The sequence below is a fragment of the Amblyomma mixtum genome, chromosome 6 (assembly GCF_055824585.1).
Source record: "Amblyomma mixtum isolate Tamu chromosome 6, ASM5582458v1, whole genome shotgun sequence".
Classification (NCBI taxonomy): domain Eukaryota; kingdom Metazoa; phylum Arthropoda; class Arachnida; order Ixodida; family Ixodidae; genus Amblyomma; species Amblyomma mixtum.
In genome coordinates this window covers 144914453-144925675 of record NC_143017.1, presented here as the reverse complement: position 1 = coordinate 144925675, position 11223 = coordinate 144914453, and the positions used below count along the sequence as shown (strand labels likewise).

General features: G+C 44.8%; 1 protein-coding gene across 2 annotated transcripts in view; it reads left to right on the top strand.

The window, feature by feature from the left end:
- Positions 1 to 10994, top strand: part of mRpL45 (mitochondrial ribosomal protein L45) — a 54498-nt gene extending 43504 nt beyond the window's left edge. Inside the window, exons 1-6 of one of the 2 annotated variants that reach the window (XM_089549491.1) lie at positions 5 to 127; positions 366 to 615; positions 5283 to 5499; positions 6528 to 6576; positions 8942 to 9091; positions 10581 to 10994. In XM_089549491.1, coding sequence (XP_089405617.1) covers positions 68 to 127; positions 366 to 615; positions 5283 to 5499; positions 6528 to 6576; positions 8942 to 9091; positions 10581 to 10886 — 1032 coding nt within the window. In that variant the 5' untranslated portion in view covers positions 5 to 67 and the 3' untranslated portion in view covers positions 10887 to 10994. Of the gene's footprint in view, positions 1 to 4; positions 128 to 365; positions 616 to 5282; positions 5500 to 6527; positions 6577 to 8941; positions 9092 to 10580 lie in introns of those variants that run through there. The other variant, XM_089549492.1, reaches the window with a different exon arrangement.
- The last annotated feature ends 229 nt before the right edge of the window (positions 10995 to 11223 follow it).

Sequence of the window (11223 nt, the reverse complement as noted above, 5' to 3'; positions counted from 1 at the left end):
TTAGTGACCTCAAGTAACTAAAGTTTTGAGTGAATCTCTTTTTCTTCGCAATCAAAGATTGTTCAAAATGGCTGCGCGCATTAGTAGCCTCATGTTGCGCCTCTCAATTAGTAATGTTGGGAGTTCGGTGAGCATTCAAAATATTTTTTGTTGCATCATGTCTACAGACTAGCAAATAGTTCGATCATGATTTGTTACAGCTTTTGTTGCATTTGATTTTTCAACGTATAGCTGTGTTAGAGGTTTCGGTGTCTCAGGGGTCTGCTTCGGCTGCAAGCAGTGTAACTTATACCGGGTGTATATATTAGATTGGGACCGCAGTGCTTGCAAATCGCTTACTTTCTTCTCTTCTGCACTCCCATCAGATGGTTCAGGCGCTGTGCCGGCAGTCGCCGGCGGTGCAGCAAGTACGCTGGACGAAAAGCAACAAACACTGGAACCCAAAGTTTAAGGCAGAGCGGCGACGCAAGGTGATCCAGATTAAGCTTCCCAAGTTCGAGGAGATGCGCCGGAGGGACCAGATGACGCCCGAAGAAATGCGCTCTAAGATGAAAGAAGAGGGTGTAGCACCCGACCGACCCTGGAACGAGCGACCCATGGTCATCGCCTGCTCGGGTGAGCCACCCGATTTCTTCACTGTTTATTCTGGCTTACGAGTGGAGAGAAACACAGGGACGCTCGGCGAAGCCCCGCTACCCGTTTGTGTGGGTATGAGCAGGATTCCAGGCATTTGCAGTGGCTTGACGTGTATCGACCAGGCTGCTGGCTTCAGTGCATCACTCAATGTCAGTATGAAGACGAAGAGCCATTGCGACACCGAGCACAATGTTTACGAAGGGAACCACAATGTTGTGTCTTATTATCGCGGTTTTCACACAGTGATGGTAGACATAAGTGGCAGGTGAACATATGTCCGGTCGGAATTTTTAATATAAATAGAAAGAATGTGTAATGCTGAAAGTGCACCCTGATAAACACATCCGTACAAAAAAAAAAAAAAAATGTCTTGTTTCCTGAAAAACGAATTACTTAGCTAGCTTTGTGCATGAGCCCGTTTTGCGCATGTTACGAAAGTTGAAATTTCGACCGCTGTAAAATAGAACCCTTTGTAGGCAGCACTCCAGATATTTTACGCTTTGTACTTCATATAATGGTAAATGAGTAAATGCATTACTTTTTGTCTTGGTGCATGCTTTTGTCATCAAAAACTGAACACTGCACAGTGATATGTGTGTCAAAATATATGTATGTACACATGAAGCACTCAGAAAGCTGGACTTTTCAAACCCGTTTGGGCTTTGCATTAACAATGCTTGTGGCAATTTTTGTTTATTTAGGAAACGTGCTATATATTGAAAAATACACTCTGTCACAAGTAAATTGCTGAAGGTGTCATAATTTAAAAATTAATTCTAAAAGAAAGGCCATCTTCGATTTTTCTCTAATTTTGAGAAGTAAAACTTAACATGTTGAAATATTTTTGTAGTTTATGAGTTACAGTTTGCCGAATGTGACCCTGTGAACATAACTGCGGTTATTCTAAGGGGGATAGACAAGACACTTAGGCGTCACATAAAACAGCCCGATTTCACAAGCAGTTGTGCTACAGCAACACCACCCTGATGCACCCGAGGAGTTGTGGTACTCCGGCGCGTTGTGTATACACGGTAACACCTCTGTTTGTGTTGTCGCACGGTGTTTTGTTGCATGTCTGCAGGGATTATGAGATCCCAAAATATCACGCTGTTGCGGAAATAAACGCGTTCCGTAAAATGCTTCTTTCAGCTAAACGGGCTCATTGTTCGAGCTCAAATTTCGCATAGAAATGGCATTTGGTCGGCAGAATTGTTTAATACCACGTTTGCTTGGGGTACTTACCTGATTCGAACAGAATAAGTCGGATATTCACATCGTCTGCGGCGACGACGAAGGAAATTAAGCTGCTCTGTCAGCTATCGCATCGGTGGCGCCATCTCGTTTGTTGGTCGTGAACAATCAGCAAAGGAAGGGGTTTTGGGGGGTTTGAAGACACTCTTTCAACTGGTTTTTTAATGCTCACAGAAAACTTAGCTTGCTGAAAACTAAGTTTTGCCAAGCTAAGTTTTCTGTGAGCATTAAAAATCCAGTTGAAAAAGCGGTCTTCAAACCCGCCAAAACCCCTTCCTTTGCTGATTGTTCACGACCAACAAACGAGATGGCGCCACCGATGCGATAGCTGACAGAGCAGCTTAATTTCCTTCGTCGTCGCCGCAGACGATGTGAATATCCGACTTATTCTGTTCGAATCAGGTAAGTACCCCAAGCAAACGTGGTATTAAACAATTCTGCCGACCAAATGCCATTTCTATGCGAAATTTGAGCTCGAACAATGAGCCCGTTTAGCTGAAAGAAGCATTTTACGGGGCGCGTCTATTTCCGCAACACGCGCTAGAGCGTAAGCTAGTCCAAGAGGCAGCTGAGGAAGTTCTGTTCAGCACATTTAGCTGACTTGTCCCTGTAGATCAGTGTACGTTGGCAGATCGCAAATTTCCACGGCCTTAAGCTCTCAAATGCCTTTTACGCGCCGTTAAGCTCTGCAGTAGACCATGAAATTTCTGGCAAGGACCGTGTCGGATTCACTCCTGTGCTGTTCCCTCCAGCGACTCGAGCGATTTCTGCCCAATTTTAGGTAGTGGTAAAATGTGTGGAGTTTTATTTTCACATGAAGGAGTCTGCAGTATGTGAGTGCTTGATGCGTATATTCACTCCTCATACCTCTTCTTGTTGCCACAGTAGCGATAATGCTTTCACATAATTCATGCAGTGTTAACCCCTTCACCGTTTTGTTATATCAACGAATTTCTTAACAAAACTGCTTTTTTTTTTTTATAACTGATTTCGAATATTATTGCAATAAAAAACACGAATTCGATCTTTAAAAAATATCTGAAGCAAACACGAAGCCAAATTAGCATGTTCAAGTTTATTATTTCTGACATTACGGAAAACCAACTTCCTGCTGGTAATGAGTGATAAATATATTCAAGAAAGTCATCAGGCAAGCTTATAGTGACTATCTTACCGGGAACTGCAAGAAAAGGAAACCGAGGGGGTCATGTAGGGATGTTACTGACGTTGACCTTCATGCACTGACGCGCGCTCGCAAAGTTCGCTTCTGAGCTGTCCACTTCTTCATCGGAAGAACTGATAAGCACAACGTCAGCACTGTCGTCCTTACTCCCTGAAACAATGTACACTTCGGTGTCTCAGTCACCATCGTCTGAAGAACATCACGACGAAGAAGAGCGTCTTTTCCCAGAAGACGGGCCAGCAAAACACGCGTCGCCTCCGCCGGATGCCATTTTTAAAACCCAGGTTACCATACGAAAAAAGAACGTTTATGCGGTAGAAGAAAACGAAATTAAAAGGTCAGTGCTGCCATCCGTCGAGCAAAATGTCATCTTAGCCACACACGAGCACTGCTCGTCCGAAACGAGGAAGAGAAGAACGTATTCAGAGAGGACGAGCTACAGTCGTCCAAAACGGTCTGGGGACGGCTTGGCAAGGACGAGCACAGCTCGTCCAAAACGGTTAAGGGGTTAAATCGTGGCGACAGAAACATGCAACGTGGAATAACTCCTGATATCTTGTTGCACTTCGTTCTTTGACAGTACATAATATTTGCGTTTTAGCAGTGTGACATTTATGCCAAAATATCACCCACGTCTTACTGGCTATATCCCACTATAAAATGCATCATTCAGCATGTTCAGGCTAGTACTGAAATAACAGCGGGTCGTGTGGTAGGCGCCCTGGCCTGAAAAATTGTCCTAAAATAAAAATTAATAATTGTTGCATCAGTATGCTTAAATATAAACTTAAAGGTTGTGAAATTAAAAATCATTCAGGCCTAATGTAGCTCACTCTAAATCTTCCCTATGCACTCCTCCTTTCCTTATTTTACTGTGCATGTATGTGGTTGCCACAGCTTCGGAGGAAATGGGTTTGAAGATTGCTGGTAAATGTGGCTAATATGTAGAACAAATGCGTTTGAGCATTTGCGCTAAGTATGAGTTCTTGGAACGAAGCCGGCAATTTACTAATAATTTTAAAAAACTGCGCTTTAAAATTTGCAGGCCCATTGGTGTGTGCATAGTGATGGTTTTTGGAACTATTTTTCTGAGACTAGCCGCTGTGGTGGCTTAGTACGGTGGCTTTGCTACTGACCCAAAAGACGCAGGTTTGATCCCAACCGCGGTGGTCGCATTTCAGTGGAGGCGAAATACTAGAGACCCGTGTACTGTGCGCTGTCGGTGCATGTTAAAGAACCCCAGGTGGTCGAAATTACCTGCAGTCCTCCACTACGGTGTCCCTCATAGACTCAGTTGCTTAGGGACGTTAAACCCTCTAAAACCTATACCTTTTCTGCGAGTTATATGTCACTAGTCGGGTGATGCCATGGTGAGCGACAAGGAGCCCTGTGCTGCCATTCACTCCTAGCATGATGTCATGGCTACACTTCTGGTACGGCGACAGTCATCTGCTCTGCCACGGCAGCTTGACCTCCCTTAGCTCTGCAGTGCAGTCATGTGTCCATTCATGGATTCCATTCTGCCACTGATTTTGCATGACATCACAAATTGCATACTATTATGCGTCTAATCAAACAGTATACCTACATTTCTGTGCACATGGCATTTTCTCTTTTGTATGGGGCTCAGTCAGTCTAGCTTTGTTTAATGTCGGTTGCAAATACCATTCATGCACTATTTCGAAAAAAAATAAAAAATAAAGGACAACACTCACCGTTTATTTTTGCGTGAAATTATTTTTCGTTCTGAACAGTTAGATATTCAAAGGAATTTTTTCTTCGTATTCGTGTTCCATTTATATTCTAAAATTTCTATATTCACACACCCCTACTTGTAAATGAATTCGCAGTCCTATAGGAGGATACAGCTTAAAAAAAAAAAAACAGCAGTTGCTAACACCAGCCACGGCCCGCGGCGGCCTGTATTACTCCGCTGAGCGATTACAGCAGTGAACGAAATCAGCTTTCTTATGTTCGGCTGTATCAAAGCAGCCAGAAGCATCAAAATTCTTGAGCTTATATAATTTCATCTCATGATTAGGTTCTTGTCGAGGTAACAAGAAAAGCTTTAACAATGGTCTACTTTTTGTCACGGAGGAATTGTGTTCGGTGGTCGTGAATGTGGGCGAAGCATCACTGCGGACTTGAGTTGTATCTGACTGTAGGATGTGCAAGCGTTGGCAGCTGATTCACAGTTTTCTGTCTAACGCAGGAGGTGTCTTTGAACCGTACTTGCCACCTGAGGGCGACGGGAAGGTGAGCCTCCTGAGCAAGGAAGGAGCCATCCAGCGCATGCGCCGCCTTGAGATGCGTGGCAAGTCCTATATGAACCTGCGTAAGATCCGTGCCTTCGAGGACGAATTTGACCTGGTCGAGTTTGCCACCACTGCCCAGGAAATCTACGTGGAAGCTAACAAGGCACTTGCTGAGTATGCTGTGGGGGCATTATTTTTCAGCTTTTGGATTTGCTTGCAGTAGTATTGCAGAGACCCTGAAGCGAGTTCTGCCATTTATGTTGAGTGCATGTGGCTGATGAAAGGGAATTAAAGGGAAACTGGAAAGGCTTTAAAACTGGATGAGCTTCAAGAGTTCGAATTTGTGAACCTCGCCGGTAAAGCATGTCTTTTTTTTTTTCGCTAGCATTTGGAATGGTGACTTCAAGCTTCTCTGCGCAATACAGTGTTGGGTTGGGTTGTGCTTCGTGGTGACGTTATCTGTAGGCGCGCTGCATTGTTAATGCAGAGAAACAGTAAAAATAAGGATATAAATGCCATTAAGGGTAATGCTCACACCGATTTGCTTGGCAGTATTCAGCAAGGCATGGCAGGACGTAGGTGGAGGTAATGAAAATATGACTGCTTCCATAGATGATGCAGTCACCCAACCTCCACCCAGCTCTTATGAAATCTGCTGAACCAAGAAAGCAGTGACAGGTACTGTGTACTTTGTCTATGTCAAGTTGCCACTCCTACGTAATGGGCATCAAGTGATAGAATCAGCAATGCTTTGCTTGGAAGTGAAAAGTTGTGTGCCGTTTGTTTTCGCAGCTTGCATCATGTGCTGCACATCTTGCCAAATGTCGTGGAAGGAGAACTGGGATGAAAATTCAGGAGGAGGATTGCGTTACAGTTGTATGACATGGGAAGAACAGGTGTAAAATTGTACGGTTTTTGCTTAAACCTGCTCCATCATTTTAAAAATGTCTTGTTGTTTATGCTTTCATACTTTTATGCATTTCTAAGGTCCTTTTAGTGTAAAAAACACTGCAAATACCAGACTGGTTGCATGCATTATGGTAGGGCAGAAGTGCAGTTGGCACTGGATGTGAGAGGCAGCAATGAAGGAGACTTTATCGCATCATTCTACTGCTGCTCGTGTGCTGCGATACTGATTTCAAGTTTATGAGCGTTAGCAAAGCCAGGTTGCACTCAGGTTTGTGTGGTGTTCTTTTTCGCAGTCGAGACGAAGACAAGCTTCACGATCTGGTGACAGAGCATTGCTACCCTGTGAGTAACTCTTACCTTGTGTTCATTCTTGTTCCCCCCCCTTTTTTTTTGTCTCACAGTGCGTTCATTGCATTGTCTTTTGTCTTTCTAATGTTGTTGACCTGATTGAAGATGATTGCAAAGCATATACAGACTTCTTGCAGGTTTCGGATAGTAATTTTTTGGTCAGTCATGTTGCTGAATCATCTTGAAGAACACCCTGCAAATATATTTTTGTTTGCAGCAAGGAGCCTTTCCTTTCCTTTTGAGTGTGACATAAGTGACCGTAGTACACTTTGAGTTGTTTCTGTACATACGTACATGTTCCACCATTTTTTCTACCTTTGTTGTTGATACTGCTTGACTGGAATCAGGGTGGGCTGCCCCTATAGACAAGCGTCAGGCCGTGACGTCACGGAGATGCGGCGGCGCTGGAGTCAGCAGTGACTTTTGTTGTGTAGGCAAAAGCCGGTACCGTGTGCCTTGGGTATGCCGCACTTGAGCGTTTTTGAACGCATTTTTCAATATTCCGGCGAGCTGTGGTGCGGGTGGTTGAACCGCAATGCTGAAGAAAGGCAGCGGCACAAGTTGCCACAAGTTTGTCGCATTTAGATATGGGCCAAAGTGATGCGCAGCGGCCGTGGAGCGAGAAAAGTTTGGCGACGGATCGGCTGCGCGGCTAGTATTGCATTTCTGCATCGAAATATGATAGTTAGCGTCTCTTAATCCGCGTGTTTGCTCTTCAGTCGCGCGGCGAACAGTGCAAGAATCAATGTCTGCAGCTTGTTCGTGTTCTGTCGGGCTCTCATTATGAGAAGTCTGGACTCGACATTCCATGTGGGAGTGGCCGTAAATCGAACGCAGGGGACCGTTTTCAGGCGACAATCACCCGGACTACGTCCCGGGCATCTCTTCACGCTATAAAAAAAAAACAGCTGCTGCCAGTCGCCTTCAGCATTTATCGGGCCACTAAGCGCAACGCTTGAAGCAGCACTGTAGTCCGGTAGTAGGAATATACGTCGTGTAGTTTTTCTCTATTTTCGCTTCCACGAGGTTCAACTTGTACGTTTTTCCACCACCTATCCTAGAAAATGATTAAACGTCGCTAAGGTATCGGCAAAATCAAGCAGTGTGAATTCCCATTTTACCTGAATTTTACAATTACTGGTCAATCAGAACCTGGTGAAAACAGCAAATACCAGACCAAAAATCAGTTATCAAGCAGAATAAGGCCTGCAATCAGAATGACTTAAAATATTTAGCTCTGCAGAGCAAACGTAACTTCGTTGCAGCTCGGGGTAAACTTCTATCCATTCGCCTGTGCACCTCTCTTAAAGCCAAGCGAATAAAAAAGCATTTTTTTCAGACATTACCAGTGACGATCGCATTTGCATGGCTCATTTAAAGTAACTGCATTGCTTCAGTGTCCAGTAGTGTTCGGCGTTCTCTGCACGGAAGTGGCTGAACGAGAGCAGGCACATCACAAAGGTTCGTCATGGGAAAAAGCTGCCTCCCATCGTCCTTCTTCTTGCACTTAGCGATCGGGTATGCTGTAGCGCCCCAAATGTTGAGACTGCAGACCTGTATACCTCGTGCTTTCTCGGTTTCATGTAATAAGTCAACCTAGTCGACCGCCGTAGCCGCGCCGTTGCTGCCAAACATTGGAGCACAGAAGGAAGCCTATGCAGCGCTTCGCTACATAATTTCGTCCGGCGAACAGGTTGAAAAAGTGCTGAACTGCTCTCTGGTCACCAACAGAAATGTTTCTAACCACAAGCGACGCGCGCGCTTTGAAATATGCGTGCACGCGAGTTGGTTTCGAAGGCAGCATCGCTTGGCGCAGGGTAGGTATGCTACGTTTTTGCCTACACCCCGCGTCGCTGCCGACCGCAGCACCACCTTTGTTTACAAACATGACGCCTGTCTATAAGGGCTCACTTTAAACACACACTGAGGCCAACTCCATCCAACTTTTATTCTTAGTGAAAAAAATTTATTTGGTAGCTATTTCTTGCTGCGTTGATGTTTGTCCAGTACCAAAATACGCATTTATTTAAAATTGGATTTGCACATTTTCTCGCCATTCGATTGACTGAAAAAAAAAAAAAAAAAACAATCTGCGCCAAAAGACTGTCTTGACGCACCGCAGTTTGCTTGCGAAAACGGCCAGTTGCGGAGGTGCCTTTGTTTCGTTTCATGACCTTTTCCGGGTTACAGACGCTCGGTTCTTAGCGAAAATACCATCTCTGTCATTACAGTGCGGTGATCTATCAATACTGGCAAGCTTCAATTGGTCCTCAGTGTCTGCGTGTTTAACACTGAGGAACTGTAAAGCAGTGGGGACAGTGCAGCTCCTCTCTCATGCAACCACATCCCTCCTGTGCAGATTATGATGCAGAACATTGAGCGCAAGACGCTGCGGTGGCAGTTTGTGCGCAGCCTGGAACCTCCGAGGGCCGTGCACGTGCGATGTGTCGACATGCTCACCAAGGAGGACCAGTTTGCCCAGATCACCGTGCGGTTCCACAGCCAACAGGTCGGCAGCTGCTTCAAGGTGGCCTTACGCATGCTTGGGGCCCCTGATTTTCTACGGCGGAAAATTTTAAGATTTGTGAATCGAGAACAAAGAACCTCTAGTTTTCCGCATGCATCATAAGACATAAAATAAATAACTAAAATTAGGTTCAAAGCATACCTCGCATACTCCAAATGTATTTTCGTTAAAACTGAAAATGGCTGTTGGAATTCAGCGTCAGGTAAAGCTTGATATGCTCCTGTCTTGAAGAACGGCACTTGTTTAACACGATGCCCCCACAGCAGTTGAATGACCTTTGTGGTGATGCTGTGTTGCAATATCCTACACCTCCTCTGGTGACTGTGCCCACAAAGGGAGAGGGGGGGGGGGGGGGGGGGCAGTCTTACAAGTGACGCATGCCTGCCTGCACTCACTTTCATTCCTGACCTCTGAATGGACCCCTGACCCCTAAAACTGAAACTAAAAAAATTTTTTCTGTTACTGCTATTAATATTGCTCTTGAAAGGTGCTGGTGTGCTGACTCACCCCATAGAAGGGTTTAAATACATTGTTGCCAGAGCTGCCACTCTTAATGCTTGAATGGGTGGGGGAGCAAGCATGTCAAGGCATCAGCAGAACTTTTTGAGTTTCAGGGTTTCAGCTTTCACTAGAATTCAGGTGATTTAAAATAGTCATATTTCGATCGCTGTTGTTCCTGCTGGTGTCCATAGCAAAGATAACATCAAAAAAGGTACTTCAGCTCCTAATGTAGAATTTTCCATGAAATTTGTTTAAGTCCACATTCTTTCACAGAATTGCAGAAAGCAAGGGGGTCCACAAAAGCTTGGTCAATACACTAGACATGACCACTGTGTTTATCTACCTCCCGTTAATTCCTCTCGTTAAGCATGAAACTTCGGTATAAAAATCCTCTCGTTGAAAGCCAAATGAAGGGCAGCAAAAGCACATTCGGATTCAAACTCAAAAATCTCCTTTTCAATAGGCCTAGTATCCATTTATTCTTTTTGGCTTCTTTGTAATAATGCCTGCTTGATGAGAACAAGGTAGATAATTGAAATGGTATGGTATGTGGGGTTTAATGTCCAAAAGTTGGACGCGGGCTATGAGAGGTGACATAATGTAGGGTTCTTTAACGTACATTGACATTGCACAGCACATGGGCATTTTTGTATTTTGCCTCCATCAAAATGCAGCAGGTGCAGCGACGATTTGGTCCCATGACCTTGGCTCCACAGCTGAATGCCATAGCCACTGCGCCATCCTGGCGGGTGGAGATAAATCGAGCAGCTGAGCTTGCTGTTTCAGGAAATGCAGTGGGTCGGTACATCTTGCTGCTGGGCTAGTAGATGCATTATTTGGGATGACGTTATCACTACTGAAGTGTCCTTACCTGTGTTGCTTTCTTGTGTTTATCATTAACAGAAAAGCTGTGTCTGCAGCAGGCATAGCAGAGAAAAAGGTCATTGTGAAAAACTTGTTTGCCTTGCAGACACTGGCAGTGTACGACCGCTTTGGTCGGCTGATGCACGGGAGCGAAGCAGTGATCAAGGACGTTCTGGAGTATGTGGTTTTTGAGAAGCACATTTCTGATCTTTACGGCACATGGCGGGTACATTCAAAGATCATCCCAGAGTGGCAGCCCCCCAAGGAGCCCATGGTCAAGACGTTTGTCAAGCGAAAGCCGGAGCCGCGGCCAGAGCAGGCTACTGGTGCAACTGCCACTGAAACGAGTACCAGTACAGAGAGACAGACGCCACCACCACCACCTCCTGGGGAGACATTTGCGACAGCGTGATCAATGCTGTTTGCTTACATCCTGTATAGTTGCTCCATCTTCTCCGATTAAGAAGGTGCGTTATATTGGTAGGAACAGATATTATTGAATAAAGATTATGTAAATATTTCTGTGCACTTCTGTGTGAAAAAAGACATAGTGGCTGAACGACTTGAATGCATTGACAAAGTTTTATGTTTCGTTTCTTGTTAAAACCATATCTTGGTAAGAATAAACTGTGAAATGTCTCGCGCTTCTAGTAGGTACTTGCATTTAACTGCATGTTGACAAACTGTGCCCGATAAAATGAGCCGAGTGTCCTGTGCAGCAATGCTCAAAATAGCCAATTGCATTTCTT